This window comes from Aspergillus pseudodeflectus (assembly GCF_044049435.1).
Source record: "Aspergillus pseudodeflectus strain CBS 756.74 chromosome Unknown BJX68scaffold_58, whole genome shotgun sequence".
Taxonomy (NCBI): Eukaryota; Fungi; Ascomycota; class Eurotiomycetes; order Eurotiales; family Aspergillaceae; genus Aspergillus; species Aspergillus pseudodeflectus.
Window position 1 is genome coordinate 126640 of NW_027263834.1, and position 24480 is coordinate 151119.

Genomic DNA, 24480 nt, shown 5'->3' on the forward strand with positions numbered 1-24480 from the left:
GTTATTACTGCCGTAGTCTCCTTGACAACCAAGAGCATCTGGCAAAGAGTCAGAAATTTTCGAGAAGAGAAACCTGAGGGCGCTGGCTTTATCTCGCCCGGTGGCAGCTGTTGCACGGACGCAACACCCTGGCCGTCTGATGGCTCAGTGACGATACCATTCAGGGAATAGCATAACCCCTCTTCTGTTTGATCCAATGGTCAATTGCGAGATCACCCGACCGGTTGATCATCTAACTACATGGGTTTCCTTTACGAGTCTCTGCAGATGCATTGGCCTCTCGTTGAGTTGCAGCTACAGCATGGTTGAGACGCGGCCGAAAGGGGTCCGGTCTCTACAAAGGAGGCGTCCCGGTTCCACAGCCCGCTAAAATGGTGTCAGTGCTTTGTGAAAGCCAAGTCCATCTTATCAGTTGTGAGAATCTGTGTTTCTTAAGCTCCTTGTCGAAGGATTGACCTCGAAAGCGCCAGAGCTTTGGGGCACTGTGTTGTCAATGCTCCATGTCTGGGGAAAGCTCCAGTGTCGGTGACGTCATGTTCTCCAGTCCCACCCTTGCGAGGAGGCCAATCATGTCTGCACGTCCCCGTCGTGTGCTGCTCGCATCTTTGGTGGAAAAGTCGTTCGGTCATGGAGATCCAATTCCGCAGTTTGACGCAAAATTCGCTTATGATCTGGTGCTGATACGTCTCTTCTGGTCTTAGACTTGCCCGGAGGCTACCCGAATACCTTGCGGCCATCCGACCGGGCGGACTACAAAGAAACAAGCCGAAAGAACTTCGGAATGAGTGGTACATCTCCGGTTCCTGGATTGAACAGCTGCCCGAGGAGGTGACAGGTTCGAATGTTGGGCGAGGTGGGTTGAAAATATTCCTAGAATAGCATGTTGCCACGCCCAACATTTCGATATTAATATGCGGATAAATATAGCCAACCACGAATTAGCACTACTAAACTATACCTTACCTAGGTAGTCCAATGCTCGAGGGAGCATTAGACGCGGCGGGCCGAGTATCCATATTCTTCGAGTCAAAGCTTCTCCCAGATACAATCTGCCTCTATTTATTCAGCCAATTGTTTTCAAGCGTAGTCTGAAAAAAGAGGGCGCTTCCCCGAAACACAGTCCGAAGAAAGGTTGCTTTATATTATATATTTTGTCCCATATAACATGAGGACAGTGGTAACGTCAAGGGAAAGGGAATCCCTCAGCTGTAGACTATTATTGCGAGAATACGTAAACATATCAACCGCGGCGTTGAGCTTATACTGCCATATCACGTGTATCAGCAAGATCATAAGTATCGTCAACTTCCGAAATATCCAACACCGGTTGCATCTTGAACCTCCGAAGATCTCTGACCCAACAAAAGCACTGCCAGAAGTCTTGATAAGCCGACACATCCTTGGTCAGTATGGATGAGGGCATGCATCCATGAAGTGTAGTGAACCAGATTCGATTGGGCTGGTCGGGCGCAGCAGCAGCCCCTATCAGTGCCACCCATAAGAATGGTTCAGAGGCAGATGTAATCCACGTAGCTCGAGATACTTTGCTGACGGCAGCTTTGAGTTTCTTCAGGTAACACTGAAGTGTGCTTTCACTGCACGTTTCCGAGATGTCTAAGAGATACCATAGTATGTCCGTTGCAAGCCAACATGCCTCGAGGGCGGGATCGCCTTGTAATGGAGTTTCCGGAATTTTGACTTCCATTCCATATATTGTTCGCATCCAATCGCTGAGACACATCTTCGTTAGGGATATCGTTGTAGGTTGCTGATGAGCGTCGCTGAATGACTGGTGAATATTCTTGAGAATGAGCCGAGTATCGGACGCTAGTTGATATTGCGGTCGAGTGTTCATTTTCTTCAAAACCCAGGAGAGGAACGAAAGAGGTTGCGGTGGGCTTGGTCCAGGAACAACGGGGAGGATAGTATCTGTGTCAAAGATCATGGCTGGGAGCATCATATTTCTCATACATGTAAGCAGACGCTGTCAGTGGGAGTTTCGTGCCCTTACATGCGGAAAACCTCAGCTATGAAACCACTGAATCGTGTTTCCTCCGGCAGCCCACCACGCGCCGTCATAATGGATGATAGCCCTTTCCAATGCTGGAGTGTGGCAGGGATATTTACGCGCATAGCCTGTTCCTGTTTAGCATTCGAGCATCGTTATTATACTCGCACTTACTGCTTGTATTGCCAAGACAACAACAGACGCAACAAGGGGGTCGTTGATGTCGCCAGCTGCCAGCTTTTGGTTGACGAATCGAATGGTTTGGGTTTGATGATATACTGTGCTCCGGGATTCCCCTTGGTCATGGACAATATCGTAAAAAGAGGATGCCCAGCAGAGGGTGGCATAGAAAAAGGCGGGGTCGGTAAGAGATAGAGGTATCCAGTCGTTCTCCATGTAGTTAAGCACGCTTCCTTCTTCGGAAGGCCCTGGCATTGCCTTGACACTGTCTTTGACTGGACGATAAGTTAACACTACTGTATGTAGGGTGATCACCAAACCTACAGCAGTTGATGAGAGCGAGCATATATGGCTCACTGCCAACAGGTCCCGGCAAGCGATACTCTACCCCGCGAGTATTGCTAAACCGGGAAATCAGCTCGGCAGATGATAAAGACCGCTCGCGTGGATAGGTACAGTCAAGTCGCAGCCTGCGAAGATGAACAAGAGCTTTCCCCGTGGAAGAGGTGGAGGATACCATACTTACGACATTGAGAACAATTCGGTATTAGCCCATCACATCGTTTCTTTCTATGTTGGCAGAGCAAGCAAGCCTTCCGTTTCGACGCTAGCGGAGAGCTGTTGACCAGGTCAGTGGGTAATCGTTGGAACCGTCAAAGGTTAGGCTTATACCCGCTTGAAGCATCTATGGGACGCCCATCTATGGGACGCCCATATAAACACCCACGCTTATTTCTGCAACATAATGAGTTTCATGGCTTGAAAAACAAGAGAGGAGCCAGACTTGATGCATCTTGAGCATGCTGGTAAGACTCGATCACATTGCCTTTTATGGAGTTTGCATGCAAGACATGCATATGTGTTATAAGTGACCTGCATGGACTGATCCATGGAAATTGTGAGACATGAAGATGCTGAAGGATTCGCAGAAGTCACGAGCCTTGGAATGAGATTATGAAACAAAATCATACTCCCACAGGCACACTTGCTTTTGCGATTATTGACCATCACGTGATATTCTGCAGCTATCCAAGATTGTCCCCACCACGACATCTCCAGTGAATAACATCCTCCTTCTTCACCTCCAACCCGAGGTCTCCGAATTCTGTATTCAGGCTTCACTGCCCGGAGCAGGCTTTCTGGGCAACTATGGGGCGAAATCTCAAATTGGAGTCTTCGATGCCACATGGATATCTTCAGCTCGTTTCGAGTCTTCGTGTCCCTAAATTGGCAGAGGCTTGGCGCGCTTTAGGCTGCTCAGCCCCCAGCCTGGCGGCTTGAGAAATGCAGGACCGCTAGGCCCACCGGGTTTGAGTAGATTCCAGATGGAGGTTTGATCCAACGAGCTGCAAATAACAAGGCAAGACACGGTGGCCAAAATAGAAGGCTCCAGCATTCTCCACTTGCTTAACTGCGCCGCTCTCGCCAATTCCCACCAGGCGATAACGATGGCGAAGGTCGAAGCTGACTTGACGAACATGGGCTCGCCCCTGTTGCAGTTACCAGCGGAGCTCCTTTTCTCAATCTTTGATTTCCTCCCTCCAGTCGCCAAACACACTCTCGCTCTTTCATGCCGGCGTTTGCGCTTTACTTTTGCAGCAACTTGCCCCGAGCTATATCCTGACGGCAGACACGCGGTCCGAACAGAACTTGCACGCGATGGATTTCCTCTTCGCTCTTACGCCTACTGCAATGGCTGTCGCTCAGCTCATATGTTGAAGTTTTTCTCAGCCCAACAGTTAGAGCAACCTCCAACAAGCCGCCTGTGCTCGGCGTCCTGCACGCAAATATGGGTCGAGCCTGGGAAGCACTACAGCTTCAACGATTTCCAGGGGACCAGGCGCAGTTTCATTCCTCACGCCATTCCTGACATGCTCCCAGATCCCAATTGCAGCATCGTCATGAAGCTATTCTCACAATCCCGGGTCTGGATGCATAGGAACCCGGGCCACAATATGTGGTCGAACTCTGCAGAACAGTTTGCCATTTGCGCATCGTATGATGTCCTAACGCTCCCGGGCTCGAAGGTGGCTACGAAAGAAGAGATGACCAGGGTTTTACAAGGATTTCACATTCCAATTTGTCCACACACCCGACTTGGAGATGCTGTGGTCTTGAAGAGCTACGTACCATCCCGGCACTGTGTGTCTGAGTCGATAGAGGAGCTCGCCATCTGGATGGGAACGATAGAATCAGAAGGTGCGCATGCCTGCTGCCGATTCACTGGGTGCAAGACCGTTTTCCGCTGGTTGTGCAGTCCAAGCCCGAAGAAAAAGGGATGGAAAACTCTCTCAATCCACTTCAAAAGGCACTTGGGTACCCTACTCAGCCCGGCAAACCCCCGCTGGATGGCGCAGGCGGTCGTGATTCCAAACGAAGCTCGTTTGGAAGCTTATTGGAAAGCCTGCCATCAATGGAAGGAGGTGAACATGGCAATTGAAGAGCAACGATACGAACGGGAGCTTTCAAATCAAGATGGTATGCTACGAAGGGCAGATCACATTGAGTTTGAACAACTACGAAGGGAGAACGACTACCTTCGCCACCCACATCGGGGCAAAAGGTATCCTGGCCTGGTTCTTGACTATCCGTCTAACCTTCTGGATACTACGCAGCCCTCCGATGAATTACCCACCACCACACTTTTACTTAGAAAGACTGCACAAGGTCGCTCAAAGAAAGCTAACGGCGGGCCACAGGCGCAGGCAGTCAGCGCCTCTCGTAACATTGTGGACATCGACAGCAGCAGTAGTCTAACAAACAGAGCGCAAGATGCAAATGCAAGCAATGTTGCGTCTACTCCTTGCACAGAGTCATACGAGGATCTGTTCACGGTACAATACACTACTGAAGCTGTATTAAAGTCAATAGACGGCCACACCAGGTTCGATACTCTATTCGACGATCACAAAGCGATCGCGCCTTGGGAGAGGAGGCTTGATGAATGGATCTGGGGCGGGCATGATTGTCTCACAATGGGTAATGGGCTGTTGGGAATGATGGGCGTGCCGTACAATGTTGTGCAGCCGCGGATTCGTTGGTTGGCCAATCAATTATATTGTCTTCCTCGTTCGGTCAAGAGGCGCCTAATGGACTATGAAGAGGCAGAGCGGACTACTTTTTAACCACTTCATCGGCTGCTGCCTTTTATTTGCCTTTACCTCGAGACCATTCAACAACTTCATCATCTGAGTGGTGCTTGGTAAGGACAGTGCCACATATCAGGATTTTATTACCAACTGATCCTAGACGAGCAATATTTTGTGAAGCAGTTGGCTTTTTCAAATTACCCTTAAAACAGAAGGAGTGACCTCTGTGGTACTTTCCTTGTGAGAAATGACACCAACTAGGAAGGCTCGATGAGCGGCCAGGGTCGTCTTCTCGTTGCCCTAGTTAGGAAGGACCATGGATCGTGCCTGCCTCGCGAGTCGTGGAAGCCAACCCCAGGTTAGGAAGGCACGATGCAAGACCTCGGAAGCAGGATGGAACCAAGCTACCTTTAGCAGAGAATCAGCACACCAATATTCAAACCCTCTTTACCCGCTAATTCCAAGTATAGTTCTGCAATCCCATCGGGTTCCTTTGCTTCAGCCGAGCATCGATGGTTGCCCGCGCTTCTGCGATGAATGGCCGCTGCAATTTTAATTTTTTTTTTTCTTTTTTTTTTTGCGAACCTGAACAGTGCATTGATTTGGCGCCCTCGGACGCCAGGTCGGGGCAGATACCCGTATTGTCTCCCTGTCCTTCCCTATGATTTCCACATTTCGCATTCAAAGCTCGGCGGCCGTCATATGGTGTATAGTAACATGGGTGATTCCACCGTTCCAGCGCTCCTTCTCCCTCTCCAGGCGCAAGGAGAGCTCTTTCGCCTGCAGGAGCTGCCACATAAAGTCTTCGAATCCGTAATTTTTATTTGGGTTTGCTACTTTTCCCATAGCTAGCATCAAGATGCTTCCCCCTACTGACTCGAATGAGGGAAAAGGCTCTTTGCTGCTGAGCGATACCACAAGCTCTTCAATCTGACTGCGAGCCTTGTACTTCTCCTCTCCGTTCAGCCCCAAAAACCTAGAGAACGGTTAGAGACTGCACCCGTACCTCTATGGCACCAGACCTACGGGCTATAAGTCACCAGATCCATAACCTGTTGATGCCCAGCTCTCTCAGTCCACTTCCTCCCCAGCCCGCTATCAACCTCGATCTTCTTCCATCGCTTCAGCATACTTTCGTGATCTGGCCGTACGACTAAGGCCACACGCTTTGAACTTTTTGGCTGTATTCCTCTCTAGACCCGATCGGCTAAATGCGTACTCGCGGGAGAAACCAGCGAGCGAGACAGATGCGGGTGCCCAGGAAGGTTAAGATCATGTGTGACTTGGAACATGCCCTACTATCTAGCCATTAAATTCTCTGCCTGGTATCTTTACTAGGTGATATACCTTTGGCTTGCTGCGTCCTTTACAAGTATAAACTTAGTGTAGACACAATACCTCGACCCAAAATTGGTCCGAAGACTACTCGAATGTCACCGGTAGAGACAATAGAGCCCTTAATAATGGTAAAACTGCTGTAACCAACGGAGACTTATCTAGCGAGATATAGGCATTATGGTTAAGGTGACATTTGTTCGCCAATGTAGGTAAGTATGAATGTAGACCGCAGCCCTAACTTCTCTATCCGCCCTATCAGATTGCCCAACAACATACCTCCAACATGTCAGATCAACTCAGGTGTACAAACAAGCTCAGCGGATTACGTGTTCTTATAATTGGGGGCACTCCCGGGCTAGGCTTTGGCGCCGCTCAAGCCCTCCTCGAGCAAAACATCTCCGAATTGATTCTCTCGTCGTCCTCCGCAACCCGCATAGAAGCCGCAATCGCCAATCTACATAGCCTCTAACCCTCAACCTCAACAGCCATAAGCGGCTACCCTTGCAATCTAGCCGATGAAGCCAATCCCCCAGCAAACGTTCTAAACCTCTTCTCCCAGATCGGTCCCCTGGACCCCATAACCTTCACAGCCGGCGACACGCCCCTCTTGACCTCGTTCCTCCAACCCCCCTTTGACAGATTCAAAGTAGCCGGAATGGTTTGCTTCTTCGCCCCACTTCTCATCGCCTAATACGGCCATAAACACCCTACCCCAGGCCTAGTAAATCAATCTTCCTAACGCCAGGCGGATCCGGCGAGAAGCCAATTCCGCGCGGGACCGTGACAAGCTCATACCTCGCCGGTCTGCAGGGGATGATGAGAGGTCTGGCACTTGACCAGAAGCCGATACGCGTGAACCTTGTGGGTTCCGGCGGCGTGGATACGGAGATGTGGGATTTGCTTGAGGGCGAGGCGAGGGAAGGCGTTCTCACTGAGTTGGCGAGGCAGCGACTACGGGGAAGGTTGGGAATGTGGGGGATATTGCAGAGGCGCATCTTTATTGCTCGAGGAACTGAAATCCGTCTGGGAGTGTGATGTCTTCGAATGGGAGGCTGTTGGTTTCCAAGTTAGGGCTGTTTATAGGTACTTCGATGCCCCTGGTTGGTTGTGACGTGTAAGGGTCGGACAATGTGCCCAGGTACTAGATGGTAGATGTATTTATACTATGTAAAAAGAAACCAGCCCTAGTGTGCGCAAGCAACGCTGTTGGAATTGCTCATGCCGGGTAAATTAGGTGTTGATTCGAACATGGCTAGTGCGAAGGGCTGCTTGCTCCCTCGTGCTTGCCTTTCCTGATACTATTCCTCTTCCACGGCAGGCGCGACGCAGACTCGCTCTTTCCACACCTGAAGGCAGACACTGCCCACCATCGCTCCTTCCTAATTGTTTTCTTTCTCCCTGCAAGGTAGGAACAGCCCTGATCGCCCCTTCCAACCTTGAGCCGAGTACATCGGACAACGCTGATTGGCCAGGAGATATCTCGGAAGCGATATCGGAAATACGGAACAAAATTTCTCGGAATTGGTCGCCGCCACGTGAGCGGAGCTTAATTCAAATTTCTCACCGCTCGCCACGCCGCCCTGTACCCCTCTTCTGCCGGATGTGCCATGTGAGTCAAATTAATGGTGGGATGCCCTGAACTTTTTCCCCTCCCATCTGTTGTCCTGTCCCTCAAATATCTTCGCACTACACTTGAATCACAATGGCTACCGTCGAAATGGATTTCGCTGCGAAAGCAAGATACGACATCATCGCTGAGAACCTCGCCGAGGTCATCAACCCTGAATTGATCGAGCAGGTTCTCGCTGAGGGGCGCAATCCTCGTGTCTACTGGGGTAATTGTGGCCTATTTCTCCGCTGTTGTCAAAGAACAAAGGCTCATCTGAAGATTCATAGGAACCGCCACGACCGGTCGCCCTCACACCGGATACTATGTCGCCGCCCTCAAGATCGCCCAGCTCCTCTCCGCCGGATGCGAAGTCGTCGTTCTCCTCGCCGATATCCACGGGTTCCTCGACAATCTGAAGGCGCCGCTTGAACTGGTGGACAACCGCGCGAAGTACTACCGCAAGATCATCACGGCTATCCTTGAGTCCGTTGGCGTTCCCACCGAGAAGCTCGAATTCGTCCTCGGTTCCTCCTACCAGAAGAGCCCCGAATACGTGATGGATGTCTACAGGCTGTCGTCGTTGATTTCGGAGCACGACGCAAAGAAGGCAGGTGCGGAGATTGTCAAGCAGTCGGACAATGCTCCCCTGAGTGGTCTTTTGTACCCAATTCTTCAGGTGCTTGATGAGGAGCACCTTAAGGTCGATGCCCAGCTTGGAGGTACGATCCAGCCCACTTTTTGTTTCCTGTGAAAGGTACTAATTGAACTAGGTGTTGACCAGAGAAAGCTGTTCGTGGCTGCTACCGAGTGGCTGCCCAAGCTTGGCTACCGTAAGCGCGCACACCTTGTTAACCCGATGATTGCGGGTCTCAGCGGAGGAAAGATGAGCTCCAGTGTTCAAGATAGCAAGATCGACCTCCTCGACCCTCCGGAGGCTATCACAAAGAAGATCCGCAAGGCAGAGGCCGCTCCCAAGGTCGTTGAGAACAACGGCATCGTCGCTTTGGTCGAATTCATCCTGCTTCCCGCCGCCGCTCTCAGAGGCAACAAGGAGTTCCGAGTTGAGCGCCGGGATAAGGAACCCCTTGTTTACACCGATATCAAGCAACTGCAAGACGACTACACAAACGATGTCCTTACGCCGCAAGATTTGAAGCCCGCTGTTGCAGCTGCGCTCGTCAACCTCATGGCACCCATTCAGGCTGCTTACCAGGCCTCGCCGGAATGGCAGGAGATCACAGAGAAGGCTTACCCTCCGCCGGTTGTGCAAAAGAAGGTGAAGAAGGTCAAGGACAAGGGCTCCCGCTACCCCGGGGCGGGCAAGGAACAGACTCTTCCGGAGGGTGCCCCGCGCCCTGAGCAATAGATTTCTCAGTTGATCAAATCCAATGTTCATTCAGCGTTCAGTCTACCCGGACCGCCTGCTTTCGGACTCATTCTCAGTCTACAGCATACCTTCTATTTCTGTGCATATAGCGCTTTGATGTTTATGCCATATAGAGCACGTCGGGCCTTACCATTCTTACCCCAGGCATTGGTGGTCAAACTACCTTTGTTCCCTTCAAATTCACTCTACGCCTCACGATCAAAATGCAGAAGCAGTCCTTGATAGATGAAAACAAATACCCTTGTTCGAGCTTCCTTCATTCTCTACCATTACGTCCTCTTTGACTCATATCGAGAAGGGAGGGCAAATAGAGCAAAATCGAGGCGAAGCTCTCTTCATTGAGTTCATATATGCCTTGTCCAGGTAAAAGGGGCTCCTCTCGTGCTGCCCTTTTCTCCTAAAACTCTTATACGTTCACAGCTATAAACAAAGACAAGCTGACAGCTCTTAGCTGAACAATGCGTTTCTTCAGAAAGAAGAGCTTTCATGAGAACATTGGCCTGCTTTTCACCCAAGCCCATCCCCCTCGAACTCGAATGTAGAAATAGCCGTTTCCTCCCTCTCCTCTCACCCCGTTTTGTTTCACTTTCTCCTCCTTTTGATTGACTCACACACCCACCTACACCAACTCACTCACTCACTCACTCACACCATCCACCCTTTTACGATCCATCTCTTCCGGAATCACCACCTTTCAAACCAAACCCCACTCACACATCATGTCATCAACCTTTATCCCCCCAAACCCACCCTGCATGCACGACTCGACCCGCACGCGCGTCAACAAAATGAGAAAATACACCGTCAAGCTAGTAGGACTCTGGGAGCTCGGCCGGCGAAAGGTCAGGAAGCTCTTTGGCTCCGACCGTTGGTTCAACGGCGGTCGCCGCGAGGCTCCATCCCTTCGTATCCCAGATGGCTCTGCTGAGTCGATCGTCGCCGTCACCAGGAGAGGTAGTTTTTCCTCTGTCGGTACCGGTTCCAAGATAAAGTTATGTGTCGTGAACCCGGATCTACCAACACCCGAGTCGGAAGGTTCTCTCCCTCCTGCTCCTTCCTCTGGTGGTTCGGGATCGCGTCGTTTGCATGAAGGTACTAGGAGGGCATCTCAGGAGGGTGAGTCTAGCATGAGGTCCGCCGTCCCCAGGAAACCAGTCCCCATCCAGCAGATCCGTCCAGGTACTGCTAACTCGCTCAAGTCTGAGGGCGGGCATAGTCTCAGGCGCAAGCCCGCGTCCTCTGACCTTCGTCACAGCGACCTGCAGACTGTCCAAGCTCGTGTCCAGAGAGTGCCAGAGAGACCCTCCATGCATTTGGCGTCGGCGCTGGCGTCGGGTTCTTCCCATGCGCCGGTGGAGTTTGAAGCGTCAAGTTTTTCTGCAAGGGTAGGTAGCAGACCCGGCACTGAAAATCCCAGGAACCTCTCCGCCGAGTTCTGGAACAGACGAGCCGGGCCCAGAATACCATCATCGCCTCTGGCGCCGCTGGCTGATTCAGTCAAAGGCGCGGTGCCAGAAGGAAGACAGAGGGTATCACGTTCGCGGGCACAATCGCAGGCTAGTTCTAGCCGTGGGCCCTATATGCCCGCGGCATCAACATCTGCAAGGTGCTATGAGAGTTCCAATTCTAGTGCTGACAGCTTGTATAACGAAACGCAGGCGCAGACGGAGTGGGAGCTCGTTGAAATGGGGGCGCATGAGGTGCTAACGAGCTTGCCTGTGCAGCGGCTGTAGTCGTGCCTTTTTTTTCCTCAATTTATCTGGTTTGTGTCGCGGTAGGTTCTGGGTATGGATACGCTGAAGTCTGGCTTGTTTTTGAGTTGAGGTAGGGCTTCGTCTAGATTTCCCACTAGCACAGGAGCGGTTTTGCGCATGTCGGGAATATGTTGCGCGGGTTCGGGCGAGGTAGAGGGGAGGCGGAGGATAGGCAGACGACAGCCAGGAGCGATAGAGTAGAGAATGCTTGGAGAGTAGGGAAGGAACTGGCTAGATGGATTGAATTCATCGGCATATAAGCTGTAAACTAAAGAAAGAAAAACATGTTGGTTTAAAGTCTAGTTCAAGCTGTGCTGAGTATAGTAGGAATGTACCCGTTTTCTTTGAACTCATATACCATCTACTATGTAGCTTCAATAGTTTACTTGGAGGATATTCAGGCTCTAGAGCATTTCAATGAGTCATGAACATGACTGTCTTTGGCTCTTTCTTGCCTTGCTTACATGTATTCATTTCTATGCATCCACAAAATTCATGCTTATAACCCTAGCCTTACACAAAAGCCACAATCTATTCTATATTTATACTCTCTTCATCAACCCCCAACCTGAACATCCTGACACTGTTCCCCCAAGCCGCCTCTGCAACCTCTCCGACCTCAACCCCCTTCAACCCCGCCACAACCCTCGCGACCATCTCAATCGTACAACTCTCATTCCGCCCCTTCACCATCTGCCCACTCACAAACTTCCCATGCTTCCTCGCCCCCGGCATCGCCCTAAACCCCTCCAAGAACCCACTGATCCGCGCATCATCAACAACAACCTCGCACCACGGCGCATCAGTCTCCAACTGTAACCTCTCCAGCGGGATCGCGCGCACCATTTCCAACTGCTCGCCCGTCCGGAAACAGACGCCATTTACGCTGATATCCAGGCCGAGATTGACGAGCGAAAGCATCTCGGCTTTTGAGCCTGCGAATGAGTGCACGAGGCCGCCGCGGGGGAGTCTGGGGAGGTAGGGAGTGAGGATGTCGATGAAGTCTTCGCAGGCGTCGCGCGCATGGAGGAAGAGCGGGAGCTGGAATTCGACGGCGAGATCGAGTTGGTCGCGGAACGCGTGCTGTTGCGTCTCCTTATCCGCCAGCTCGAGACGCGCGTAATCGAGCCCTATTTCCCCGAATGCAACGAGCGGCGAGGGATTCTCCTTGAGCAGGTCCTGTCCGAACTGTTTCAGGCGCTGCAGGTACGACCCCGACTCTGGCCCCGATTCAGTTTCCGGCTCTTTGGCGTAGATGTCGTTGACATGGTACGGATGCACACCTAGTGTCATCGTACATGTCCCAGGATGTTGCCGGCAGGCTTCGAGATTCTGGTATGCGCCGGGCAGGGTCATGGTTGTCAACATTATTTTGGGGCAGTTGTAGTCGTGTGCGCGCTTGATGACTTCGGCGAAGTCCGGGGCGTGGTATTGTTTGCCCCGGTAGATGCCCTGGAATTGGTCCGCTGTGTAGGTGACGGCTACCTGAAATCTGGTCAGTAGATGTTGAATTTTCCAAGTTGGTGAAGAGGACTTGCATCTGCGAAGCGGAGGGGCTTTGTCCTCTTGAGGTGTTCCATTGTCGATAGTATTGGCCTTGTAGTTGTGGATCGTGCTTGACGGTATATTCCTTTACTATTCTGCCTTGGATCCCTATAAACTTTGCCTGTTTCCTCGTTCGCTGCCTCTCTAAATTCGGCGACTTGAAAGTTGGAGTTGCCCCTCCAAATCCAAAGACACGATGACCCACTCTAGGGACCAGCCCCTGCCAAAGGGCGCAGATTGAAGTAGTTACCCTAATTGCATCCGTTGGTGAGAACGCGAGAAAACTACTCCGTATGCTTGCCACAACCAGCGTATAGATGAACTGTGATTGTTTTACGGAGGTCCACTCCTCCTTAGTTAGAGATCATAGCTGAATGATTCCTTAACTGAACCAGATGCAGTGGCGATGTGGAGGACAAAGAAAGAACCGGATGATAATATCCTCTATAACTAACTACTTCTATGCAAGAATCAGCCTTAAATCAAGGATACCTGTTTGAATGCTATCTTCCATAGCTTTGGAATCACTATCCCTTCTACACTTGCAACGGTATATATAACAACACAATAACATAACTTCATTAACACTCAGCAACCACAACTTGCTCATATATATAGTTTGCAATAGCCACTGTATTACATTGATGCTATAACACCAGAATATTATCTGATTTAGTAGAAAGCCTATTAAGAAAAGTAATTATTTCATTTTCAAAGTTTAGGGACAGTGCCAGCCATTACTACGGGCACATTCATACATCGGGACCCTCCAGAACACAACATACCATAAAACCCACTCCAAATCGAATTATGTACGCCCCCTCTCCCCTGACGAAACTAAACATAGAATCCCAGTCGGCACTTCTAGAACCCTTGTGCCAACAATCGTCGTCAAGCTGCCGGTCCAATGAAGTCATTGTGGGGGACCAACCTGAACGTCGCATCGATGACTTCATCACATCGTCAGTGCAGCCCACCGAGACCGTCGACGACATGCCTATATATACCACCTTCTTTCCAGGCACTTGTTGCTCGATAGAACATTCAATCAATCAATCAATCATCTCTACTTGACTACTACAAGATCTAGAGTTTAGCTCAGGTGCGGAGACCTTTTTGTGTATTGCAATCCACTCGCGCTGGGCTCGGCGCTAACAGTCTGCACTACAGACCCTACCAACTACACTACTCACAACACAACTTTCTAAATTTCTAAGCTCTTACACAACACAACCACCAAAATGCCCCGCGGTGTCACATACGCACAGGACAACCAGGTCTCCGACAACGCCATCGAGGCCGGCCCGACCAAGGTCCACGGCACAAACCCCGAGGTATGCTTCCCCCCCCGTTCATTCCCCTCCAATTCCCTCCATATTCCCTTCATCACTCCGCCTCTTGCTTTCCGAATGCATGCTAACATGTCCTTTACAGCACGACCACCTGGGCCGCGTCGACCGCACCGCGCCCCTCCCCGAGGACATGGGCAACCCCGAGCCCTACATCGGCCAGCGCGACCAGGGGCACGGCAGCGGGAAGGGCGGCCACGAGCCCAAGACGCTTGGTGAGAGGAAGGGACTGGGTGCTCACAAGGCTTAGAGGTAGAGTTGAGCCTGGTTGCTTAACTTGGTTTTCCTCCTATCCATCTGTGATGGTCATTTGAAGTCCGTTTCATTGAGTGAAGGACTGGAGTTTTGACGGTGTATTATATTTATGATTATCATATGATGAGGATGAGACGGGAATGATCCATATCCCGAATTGATTCAACCTTGAAAATGAGTCCAATGTTGTATGTTTGTGCGTACTTATGTACTATGAAAGAGAAGAAGGAAGATAGGAAATGTCTATTGAAAAGGACAAGTAGCAAGCAGGTGGCGAAGCGAGTGTCGCTGATTATATACGGCGTAAAGAGTCGCTCAAAAGTGCTGTACAGTACCAAGTAATTATAGACACATGAATTATTATGTTTGTTCGCAGCCAGCTCAGGCCTTGGCCTCGTCCTCTGGTTTTGGTGACTCCTTCAACGGAGTCTCCTCGGCTGGAGCTGGCGCGGCCGTGGGCTGCTGCTCCATATACTCTATCTTCTTCTTATCGACCAATTCGAGGAGTCGCTCGCCCAAGTCTCCGAAGCCGTCTATCTTGCTCAGTTTCGCTTGGAAATGTTCTGCGTCGCGGCGTAGTCTGCCAACATCAGTGAAGGTTCCTGTGCTAGGTCGAAGAAAAAGAAAAACTTACCTCTTTCTGCCAGCCTCCGACCTTATAACTGCCTCGTCGAACGCTCGAGTCCACTGATCGCGGTAGTTCTGGAACACGGGATCCATAATCATCATCACCGTCATTTCGGGGAGGTGTCGACTCAATACCCTATGCAGGGTTGCGGTTTCCCGGGTCAAGGTCTCCATGTAGGGGTTGACGTCGGAGCCTTGGCCCCAGTCGATATTCCTCATAGCATTAGCATGTATGGATGACCGAGAGCCCATAATGTCGACGAGTTTCTCGTGGATCCCCGACTGGTGTTCCTGGTACAGTCGCTTCACCTTGTCAAAGTCGCCCATCACCGACGCAGGTGGGGAGTGCCGACGGACGAACTCCCGGATGTACGGAACCAAAGCGATGATGAAGCTCAGGGCCTGTGAAGAGAGAGCAAGGTGCTTGGTTGTGATGTTCCTCAGGCCGGCACTTCTTGTAGCTCCAGCACCCAAAATCAGCTGAGAGGAACGCGAGTTGAACAGCTTTAATGACTCCAAAAGGCTGGCCGCAATGTCCGGAATCATGTTGGGTATATTCGCCATCAAGAATTGGAATTCTTCGATGCTTCTCATCATTGCCAATGCAGAGTCTGAAAGAATGTATTTTTGCTCGTCGATCACGGCGTTACGAGCCTTTTCCTTTTCATCCTTCGAGCCATTGACAACAGCTGCTTCTGTCGGCATACCGTTTTGGCGTTCATCCTGAGTGATCCAGATTTTCGAGCTTTTTACCCAGGCATCAATGTCTTTCGTGCTTGCACCGAGGATACGGCCGAGGATTTCCGACTCAGCCTTACCGAAATCCTTTGCGTCCCAGCGGTCCGCGTCCATCACCTGGACGATACTGTGTCGCTGTGTGTCGCCGAAGCGGGAGATATAATCTCGGATTTGGTTGCCAACAGCAGTCTTGAAAGCGGTCCCACTGCGTCCAGAGATCGCCTCGCACTCGTCTGCAAAAAGTCGGTTCAGAGTGAAATACTTGACAAAGTCCTCTTTTGACAGGCTTGCTGTTTGCTCGGATCTGACCTTTAAGACTTTGGTGGCTTGAGATTGAGCGATATCAACAGCCTGCCCAAGGAGACTAGACATGTCCAGAACCTGGAGGATCTCATCCTGAGCCGCATGCGCCGAGGCGCGGGAATCTCCATTGCTCACTGGGGACTTTGGACCGCCAGTTTGGAGGCCACCTAATCCACTTGCAATGTCCAGAAGAACCTTGACCTGTACACTCAATCTGCGCAGCGACTCGCTGATGCCGGTATACACCAATGCGAGCATATTGTACGCATCATCGGCATCCATAGCACGGAGGTTACGAGCGAGGATTGAGGACTTCTCCTGCGAGCTCAGTTGATGAGATCGGTGTGTAGAGACCGACACCATGGACTCATTATCATCGTCATTGCTGCTCGGCATATGTCGACGAATCAAGCTCTTCATCTCTCGCAGAACCGCAGTCTTGAACGCCGTCGCAGCAGGGGTTGTATGGCGAACACGCGCAAGACCAGTAAGATGCAAACGCAGTTGGGAACGCAGCTTATCATCAATGGACATGTATGCCGGTGGCTCTGTGAGGCTGGAACGTTGGCCTCCACGCTGGCGTTGGAAGGAGTAACCCCATCGTTGTACGGTCGCGGCCAATGGAGCATTCTCGACATGGCATTTTAGGTCACCAAGAAGCTCGTTCAAGAAACGGTTTTCGTAGCCTGTACCAATCTGGTACCTCAGACGATCAAGTTCGTTCGAGGCACCCTCAAGCGCCTTGAGCCTTCGCAGGTCAACTGTTCTCCGTGGTTCCTCGCCATCTGTTGGTTGATCTGGGGTATAGTTTCCAGCCATCAATTTTTCCACCTCCTCAAGCCCGTCGGCTGCTTCCTCGATTTTTCCATCCTCGGCTAGCTCCTCGCATCGGGTGACAGACTGCACAACATCGCGAAGCTGAGAGACCGCGTCGGAAAGCATGCGGACGTTTTCCCTTCGGCGCCGAAGATTTACAACCTTCAACCCTCCAAGTGCCATCTCGCGATCTATCTTCTGGAGATCTTTGCGCAACACTTGAATCCGCTTGACAGAATCAGCAGCTTCAGCGTGCAGTTCCCGCAGCGATCCCAGAGCTGTGAAGAACGACTTGGATGCAGTCGATATCGAGGATATAAGGTGGATCTCCACGGTGTCCATGTACCAAGATAGCTTCTCTTGTAAGATCGCATTCGTAGCAAGCGCTTTCCTCCCGGTTTGCACAGGTTCGATGACCGTATCTGCCTTGTTGTCTTTGGTTGGCGCTTTTGGTGGGGTGACAACCTCCGATCTCTCCGATACCACATCAAACGTTCGCGGGTTTTCGAGGTGAAAGTCATCCTCAAAGTAAACAGGGGGGATTGTCGACAACGGAGTGACCGCTGGAGCACGACCACGGTTCGACGACCTCTTCCGGGCAGAGGCATACGGAGAGCTTGAACGGAAGGTGGTGGATATGGCAGAAGACCGGCGTTCAAAAGACCTGGGGATTAAGGAGTCATACTCTTCTGCTTTCGGAGATCTTGGCCCTCCCCGCGCAAGCTGCGAGTCCTGCTCACCGATTCCCTCTTTTGCCTCTTGGAACACTTCGTACAAGGACCCAACTTGTGACAGATACGGTTCGAACACCTTTCGATCGACATGAGGGATATTTGTCAAGGTGACGGGCGGAATATCGCGAGTACTTGGGGGTTTGTATCCGGCGGCTGTGGCAGAGCTATGGGGCACGAGACCGGTGCGGACGATCGGGGGTTGAAGGAGGGTAGAAATAGCTATACAGCGTCAGTCGGGGTAGCATACCGTCAATATAAGCCCGACTCACCATTCTGCCCTGATTCCGCTATCGCACCATGCCGGCTGGACGGGTCGAGGACTCCGCCGATGCTCACGATTGAGCTGGCAGTCGAGCCTCTCCTCAGGGGGTATCTCTGGGGTGGAGCGCGGGGAGATTCGATTTGACTGAATGAGTACTGGGATAACGAAGGTGTCGATGCACCCGATGCTAGGCTATCGATCGATTTCCGGGGACTCGTAGACATCTCGCCGGAGTCAAGTTGGCGACTCAGTCGGCCACCTCGATCTGTCGCACTTCACCTCACCATGACAAGTGGACACCTTGCAATTGGGCGGCAATCGTCCGAGCTCGAGCCCGCGGTGACCGGCGCAACAAAGTATTTCAGATCGAAAGAAAGTCAAGTCACAGCACTTCGAATTGAGCAACAACTGCAACGTCAACAACAGCTCGCCAGGTGTCAGACCTATGGCCGGGGAGCGCCAGGCCGCAGCGCATCCCAATTGGGCAAGGTGCCAGTGTCCAGCTCCAAGGCGCTAAACCATCTTCGACATGGCGGAATTAGTAATGTTCCGGTAGACCGTTCCTGGTTTTTGCCTGAGGCCAAAACCACTTAACGCGTGGGTCGACGCGACGCGTGCCTCCCGCGTCTCGTTGCAATGGTAATGAAATTCATTTTGCTGCCGCCTCCTTGACTCGTGATGGTCGGATCCCACACATAATCTTCAATCTCACAACCACATTCTAGCCACAATGGACAGACGCACACCTTATACCCTGAGCGTACTTGCTCCCAGTGTCGATGGCGCCGAAGAATCTCGCACACAACTTCAGGCCCGACTAAGAGAGTTCGTGTTGGAGTTCCAGCTCGATAATGCTTTTATCTACCGGTACGACCATAGCAACATATTGACCCCGACCAATGCTAACAGAGATTTCAGCGATCAATTGCGCCAGAATGTCCTTGTAAAGCAATACTACTGCGACATCGATATCGCCCACTTGATCTCCTACAACGAGGAATTGGCGCACAAACTCACCACCGAGCCTGCAGATATCATCCCTCTTGTCGGTTGCCCTGTCGCCGCTCCATAAATCTCATGCTAACGTTCTGGCATTTTAGTTTGAGGCAGCTCTCCAACAATGCACACAACGCATCGTCTACCCCTCGCAACGAGATATCGTGCTCCCATCTCATCAATTGCTTTTGCATTCGTCCGCAACACACATCTCCATTCGTGACCTAAATGCGACTAACATCTCACATCTCGTCCGTATTCCCGGCATCGTCATCGGTGCTTCAACAATATCCTCCAAAGCAACATTAGTCCACATTCGCTGCAAAAACTGCGACCACGGCGAGAATATCCGCGTTGACGGTGGGTTCTCTGGTCTCACACTTCCTCGACGGTGTGGACGCGAATCACAGCCTGGTGATGAACCTGAAACGAAATGCCCACTTGATCCCTATGTTGTCGCTCATGAGAAATCTCAATTTGTCGACCAGCAAGTCCTCAAGCTTCAGGAAGCGCCCGATCAAGTGCCCGTCGGTGAATTGCCACGACATGTTCTCATTTCCGCCGATCGGTATCTGGCCAACAGGGTTGTTCCTGGTTCCCGCTGCACAGTCATGGGTATCTTTTCCATCTACCAGAAAGGAGGAAAGAAGGATGGCGCAGTCGCCATTCGCAACCCGTATCTACGAGCCGTTGGTATTACCACAGATCTTGACCATACCGCCAAAGGTGCCGGGATCTTCTCAGAAGAAGAGGAGCAGGAATTCCTGGAGCTTAGCCGCCGCCCGGACCTATACGACGCACTCGCAAGGAGTATTGCTCCCTCAATTTACGGAAACCTGGATATCAAGAAGTCTATCGTCTGCTTACTGATGGGGGGTTCGAAGAAGATTCTTCCCGACGGCATGAAGCTTCGTGGAGACATTAACGTTCTTCTACTCGGTGACCCAGGTACGGCCAAGTCTCAGCTTCTTAAATTCACCGAGAAGGTGTCTCCGATCGCCATCTATACTTCCGGTAAGGGTTCCTCGGCAGCCGGTCTCACGGCGTCGGTGCAGCGCGATCCAGCTACGCGCGAGTTCTACCTGGAAGGTGGCGCCATGGTGCTCGCTGATGGAGGTGTTGTCTGTATTGATGAGTTCGACAAGATGCGCGATGAGGACCGAGTCGCTATTCACGAAGCCATGGAACAACAAACAATCTCCATTGCCAAGGCCGGTATCACGACCATTCTCAACTCAAGAACGTCCGTCTTGGCAGCTGCAAACCCTATCTTCGGTCGGTACGACGATCTCAAGACTCCTGGTGAGAACATCGACTTCCAGACTACTATCCTGTCTCGTTTCGATATGATCTTCGTCGTCCGTGACGACCACGAACGCAGCCGGGATGAGAGCATCGCACGTCACGTCATGGGTGTGCATATGGGCGGAAGAGGCATTGAGGAGCAGGTTGAGGCGGAAATTCCCCTCGATAAGATGAAGCGATACATCAGCTATTGCCGAACGTAAGTATCGCGGACCCCGTTTCCAGCAATTACACAGACTAACTCCTCACAGCCGCTGCGCCCCCCGTCTCTCTCCCGAAGCCGCCGAGAAGCTCTCTTCCCATTTCGTCTCAATCCGAAAGCAAGTGCACCGTGCCGAGCTCGACGCCAACGCCCGATCCTCCATCCCCATCACAGTCCGTCAGCTCGAAGCCATCGTCCGTATCACCGAATCGCTCGCCAAACTCAGCCTCTCTCCCATCGCCACCGAAGCTCACGTCGACGAGGCCATCCGTCTCTTCTTGGCTTCGACCATGGACGCGATCACGCAAGGCGAGGGCCAGGGAAGCAAGGAAATGATGGAAGAAGTTTCAAAGATCGAAGACGAGCTGAAGCGCCGCCTGCCCATTGGATGGAGTACCAGTCTGGCGACTTTACGCCGTGAGTTCGTCGACGGACGAGGCTACACCGAACAAGCACTTAACAGAGCAATCATTGTGCTGCAGCGTAGGAGCACGATCCAGATCCGGTCCGGGGGGTCACAGGTGTACCGACAGGGTGTATAGTCTTTCTTGAACATTGCAGTGGGTACATAGGCGCGTTGTTTCTCGTTTATTGTTTGGTATAGCATACCTTGAACTGGGTTGGGCACAGCGAGATTATATGGGTCTGGCGTTGAATTCGGATGGTTGTATACATTCGTGATGATAGTATTAGAATAGTGATGATAATTGAATATGACTGTCTAAGATTGTGACGAATACTTGTATTGACATCTTTTTGCCTACATCTACAACAATTTCTGGCCTCCAACATCGTGTATTGGCTCTTCTACGTGTGGACCGGAGATTTTGTAGTCAATTGGTCAGTTTCTAATGCCGTTTGAAGTATATATTGTTGGTGCTGCTGGGTGCGATATGTATTCTAACTGTTCCACACAGGATCGTTGGCCCCAGAAGTATAAGATTACAGTAGTTCATTGATCACGCATTTATCCAGATCCTTGGGAATGAGCATGTACGCGTTTTTTTGCCAGCTAGCTGCTGAATCAGAGCTGGCTTGTGAGACGCGAGGCCCATCTGTATCCGCTTGTAGGCGGCGAGCTCTCTCCCCACCATCCCGCATCTTCTCCATCCCCCCGAACCTTCTCAACGGACAAACCCATTCACTTCGGCTTTTCCCCATAACTCATTTCTCTAATACGCACCGTCAAATCTATCAGGACAAGCTCGCGATACCAGAACCCAACCCACACAACCCAATCGCTCCCTGAGCTCCCCCGCCTTTGAAGCCCCGCAGTCAACAGCTCACAAGCCGCAATGGCACCCACGATCCGCGTCATCGGCTCCCTCAACGCCGACATGGTCTCCGTGACCCCTCGCTTCCCGGACGCCGGCGAAACAATCACCTCCTCCGCATACTTCATCAGCGCCGGCGGAAAGGGCGCGAACCAAGCGGTCGCCTGCGGCCGGCTCTCGCGCCCGCAGCCCAAATCCGATTCCACCTCCACATCTAAAGGCGACGTCAAGGTCGAAATGGTCGGTGCTGTCGGCGCTCTCGACGGTCACTTCGACAGCCTGCTCAAACCTACCCTCGAGAGATCCGGCGTGGACACCTCGCGCGTGCAGGTGATATCAGACGCATACACGGGCGTCGCGGTGATCATCGTTGATTCGTCGGCAGGAGGCGAGAACCGGATTCTGTTCTCCCCCGGAGCGAACTATACCGGGATGAAGAACTCTCCCGAGGTCATCGGGATGGCGCTCGCAACACCCGTGCCAGATGTCATCGTCATGCAGGGTGAGATCCCCACGGAGACGACAATTGGTATTCTACGAGATCTTGCTCGGTGGAAGGAGCAGCAGAGGGCTGCGGAAAAGAAGGGAATTGAGGCTGGTCCAGATGTAATGTTCAACCCTGCGCCTGCGCCGCCTGGCGGCTTACCTGCGGATGTGTATGCGGGCGTGGACCACCTGATTATGAACGAGACGGAGGCGGAGCTTATGGCGCCGCCTGCGGAGGAGTTGGTGAAGGTCCCCGGGATTGAGGAAGGGCAGGACGGGAAGGAGAAGGTTGCGCGGTATTTCCACTCACTAGGTGTGACGTACGTGCTTGTAACGCTGGGTGCGAAAGGCGTCTGGTATAGTGCTGCGGACCCGGGGACTGAGTTGGCAGGAAGGGCTACGAATCAGGTTCCCGCGGCCAAGGTGAGCCGGGTGCTTGATACAACGGCGGCGGGGGACACGTTTGTCGGTGCGTATGCGGTGAAGGTTGCGCGGTGGCGCGAGAGGCGGCGCGTGGAAGGCAAGGCAGGGGAGGATCTTACGGCAGAGGAGAAGGGGGTGCGGTATAGGTCGGTTATGGACGCGGCGATGGAGGTGGCTACGAGAGCATCGGCGCGGGGCGTGGAGAGACAGGGCGCCATGGACAGTATCCCGTGGGAGGATGAGATTTGAAGCCGTGCAAGACGAAGCTTGCGCAGGGCTAATGCGGATGTATCATACAGGTCATGTTTTAGGTTATACATGGAATAGAATAGAGGAGTCCGAAACCCTCAACCGAACAGGAAGCGGCAGCGCAGGTCTGTACTGACGGAGAAACTCGTTTTATTTGGCGCGAGAAGTGCAGAAGCAGGATATGCCTCTGAAGCAGGCAGGCGCTTAACATCAAGGTTTGCGAGTGAGAATACTCTTTATGCGCAAAGCACATGCGATGCGATGCGAATGCGAATTGCATCTTTCCTTGGGCAGACACACTTCAACACGGAAGCACAAGCGCGTAAGTCCAATCCACGCGCAAGCGCATAGCTCATACTGAAAGTTCAATTTAGAGGCACAAGCAAAAGCATGGTGCAACTCACACCGTGACCTCGGGTCCGGCTTCCTATCCTATCTATAATAAGCAGACGGAGGGGTAACCAGAGAGCTGCGCGACTCGCGCCAGAGATGCCGTTGCGTAATTGACCTAAATTAACTCTTAAAATAGCATTTCGCAGCGCATCGCAGGTTTCAGCTGGAGCGCCGGCACGATGAAACACAGGCCAGGAAGCGCTGGGCTAGGACACGCCGGGGCGCGCACTGGGCAACTTTAAACGGAAAAAGCCGAGTCCGTCGGTGATCTTTGGAGGGGCAGGCGATCATGATGATTGCCTTGGTGGCGGCCTGGTTTAATTACCTTGGGATTGGAGATCCACGATGGGGAGATAGTGTTCGGTCCTCACTGGGTGGGATCGAGGTTGAAACCTCCAGCAAAGGACGAGAAAACGGGAGGGAGATACGTGGTTCGATGAGGAGCGCGAAGGGAGGGCATTGCTAATGAAGCATAATTAAGCAGGGTCTGACGCGACGAGGCTTGAAGTCGAGATGCGCAGGGAGCTGGGACGCGTTGAAGGGAGGATGGCTGATGGCAGATGGCGGATGGCAGGGCAGGACGAGCGACGAAGCTGGCGATGGTGTCGTGCTGCAAGAATGTCACGCGCGGTAAATACGCCGCTTATCCAAGGCAGCCTGCGCGCAAAAGGGGCCAAGTGCCCGGTAATCCCGCGTAAGGGATAAATTACGGCGACGCGCCCAGGCGAAGTAGATGAAGTGAGGGGAACTCTGGCAATTATTGGATCGAAGCCCATGCGATTCCTTGCAGATGCCGGATCGCAGAGGACGCTTCTATTGTCAAGTCAGCTCTGGATTCGTTAAGCAGCCTAATTAAGAGCTTTGCGACAGACACGAACCTGACGCGCTTCGACGCCGGCGGCCATTCCTGCTGTTCAGCTGGCCTACTTATATCTACCGAGGAGAACCTGGCGGGGAGCATTCCATTCCTCTTCAGAATCTCACGCCTGCATGTTTCGCCTCCTCCCTCTCATGAGACTCCGATTCAGATCCTGAGATCGCCCGCCCTCCATTGCCTGTGCAGGAATTCTCCATAGCGTGTCCAGCCCTTGCCTCGCACCTCCTCGCGGCGCCTCTTGCCATATAATCCTCCCTCTCGCTATCTGAGCCTGTCTCCCT

At 52.1% G+C, this 24480-nt stretch overlaps 11 protein-coding genes across 11 annotated transcripts; 7 read left to right on the forward strand and 4 right to left on the reverse strand.

The window, feature by feature from the left end:
* Positions 1–400: 400 nt before the first annotated feature.
* Positions 401–1040, reverse strand: BJX68DRAFT_173551 (uncharacterized protein). Its single transcript, XM_071037089.1, has one exon. The coding sequence runs from the start codon at positions 897–899 to the stop codon at positions 432–434; it is 468 nt and encodes a 155-aa protein (XP_070894517.1). The 5' UTR covers positions 900–1040; the 3' UTR covers positions 401–431.
* A 113-nt stretch (positions 1041–1153) lies between these two features.
* BJX68DRAFT_173622 (Zn(II)2Cys6 transcription factor domain-containing protein) lies at positions 1154–3506 on the reverse strand. Its single transcript, XM_071037092.1, has 7 exons — positions 2973–3506; positions 2861–2923; positions 2711–2806; positions 2513–2658; positions 2183–2463; positions 2012–2136; positions 1154–1964 (listed from the first exon to the last, which is right to left on the reverse strand). Exons 1-7 carry the CDS (start codon positions 3374–3376, stop codon positions 1259–1261), a joined length of 1821 nt encoding a protein of 606 aa, XP_070894518.1. The 5' UTR covers positions 3377–3506; the 3' UTR covers positions 1154–1258.
* BJX68DRAFT_173617 (uncharacterized protein) lies at positions 3230–5453 on the forward strand. Its single transcript, XM_071037091.1, has one exon. It carries the CDS (start codon positions 3637–3639, stop codon positions 5311–5313), a length of 1677 nt encoding a protein of 558 aa, XP_070894519.1. The 5' UTR covers positions 3230–3636; the 3' UTR covers positions 5314–5453.
* Positions 5454–6898: 1445 nt separating this feature from the next.
* Positions 6899–7631, forward strand: BJX68DRAFT_258153 (uncharacterized protein; the record flags this gene model as incomplete). The annotated part of the gene is made up of 4 exons (XM_071043478.1): positions 6899–7032; positions 7108–7273; positions 7375–7539; positions 7578–7631. The coding sequence occupies 4 exons, from the start codon at positions 6899–6901 to the stop codon at positions 7629–7631; spliced, it is 519 nt and encodes a 172-aa protein (XP_070894520.1).
* Positions 7632–8244: 613 nt separating this feature from the next.
* Positions 8245–10205, forward strand: BJX68DRAFT_245710 (tyrosine--tRNA ligase TYS1). The gene is made up of 3 exons (XM_071041541.1): positions 8245–8450; positions 8512–8943; positions 8995–10205. The coding sequence occupies exons 1-3, from the start codon at positions 8318–8320 to the stop codon at positions 9588–9590; spliced, it is 1161 nt and encodes a 386-aa protein (XP_070894521.1). The 5' UTR covers positions 8245–8317; the 3' UTR covers positions 9591–10205.
* A 208-nt stretch (positions 10206–10413) lies between these two features.
* BJX68DRAFT_245711 (uncharacterized protein) lies at positions 10414–11502 on the forward strand. The gene has a single exon (XM_071041542.1). The coding sequence runs from the start codon at positions 10739–10741 to the stop codon at positions 11342–11344; it is 606 nt and encodes a 201-aa protein (XP_070894522.1). The 5' UTR covers positions 10414–10738; the 3' UTR covers positions 11345–11502.
* A 394-nt stretch (positions 11503–11896) lies between these two features.
* On the reverse strand, positions 11897–12945 carry BJX68DRAFT_258155 (TatD family hydrolase; the record flags this gene model as incomplete). The annotated part of the gene is made up of 2 exons (XM_071043479.1): positions 11897–12846; positions 12900–12945. The coding sequence occupies 2 exons, from the start codon at positions 12943–12945 to the stop codon at positions 11897–11899; spliced, it is 996 nt and encodes a 331-aa protein (XP_070894523.1).
* Positions 12946–13937: 992 nt separating this feature from the next.
* BJX68DRAFT_245713 (uncharacterized protein) lies at positions 13938–14652 on the forward strand. Its single transcript, XM_071041543.1, has 3 exons — positions 13938–14012; positions 14081–14244; positions 14345–14652. Exons 2-3 carry the CDS (start codon positions 14152–14154, stop codon positions 14507–14509), a joined length of 258 nt encoding a protein of 85 aa, XP_070894524.1. The 5' UTR covers positions 13938–14012; positions 14081–14151; the 3' UTR covers positions 14510–14652.
* A 41-nt stretch (positions 14653–14693) lies between these two features.
* BJX68DRAFT_173656 (vacuolar protein sorting-associated protein 54) lies at positions 14694–18439 on the reverse strand. Its single transcript, XM_071037093.1, has 3 exons — positions 18002–18439; positions 15149–17951; positions 14694–15094 (listed from the first exon to the last, which is right to left on the reverse strand). Exons 1-3 carry the CDS (start codon positions 18216–18218, stop codon positions 14896–14898), a joined length of 3219 nt encoding a protein of 1072 aa, XP_070894525.1. The 5' UTR covers positions 18219–18439; the 3' UTR covers positions 14694–14895.
* A 217-nt stretch (positions 18440–18656) lies between these two features.
* Positions 18657–21230, forward strand: BJX68DRAFT_245715 (MCM DNA helicase complex subunit MCM5). Its single transcript, XM_071041544.1, has 4 exons — positions 18657–18861; positions 18913–19039; positions 19095–20494; positions 20547–21230. The coding sequence occupies exons 1-4, from the start codon at positions 18725–18727 to the stop codon at positions 21037–21039; spliced, it is 2157 nt and encodes a 718-aa protein (XP_070894526.1). The 5' UTR covers positions 18657–18724; the 3' UTR covers positions 21040–21230.
* Positions 21231–21598: 368 nt separating this feature from the next.
* Positions 21599–22958, forward strand: BJX68DRAFT_173667 (ribokinase). Its single transcript, XM_071037094.1, has one exon. The coding sequence runs from the start codon at positions 21793–21795 to the stop codon at positions 22927–22929; it is 1137 nt and encodes a 378-aa protein (XP_070894527.1). The 5' UTR covers positions 21599–21792; the 3' UTR covers positions 22930–22958.
* The last annotated feature ends 1522 nt before the right edge of the window (positions 22959–24480 follow it).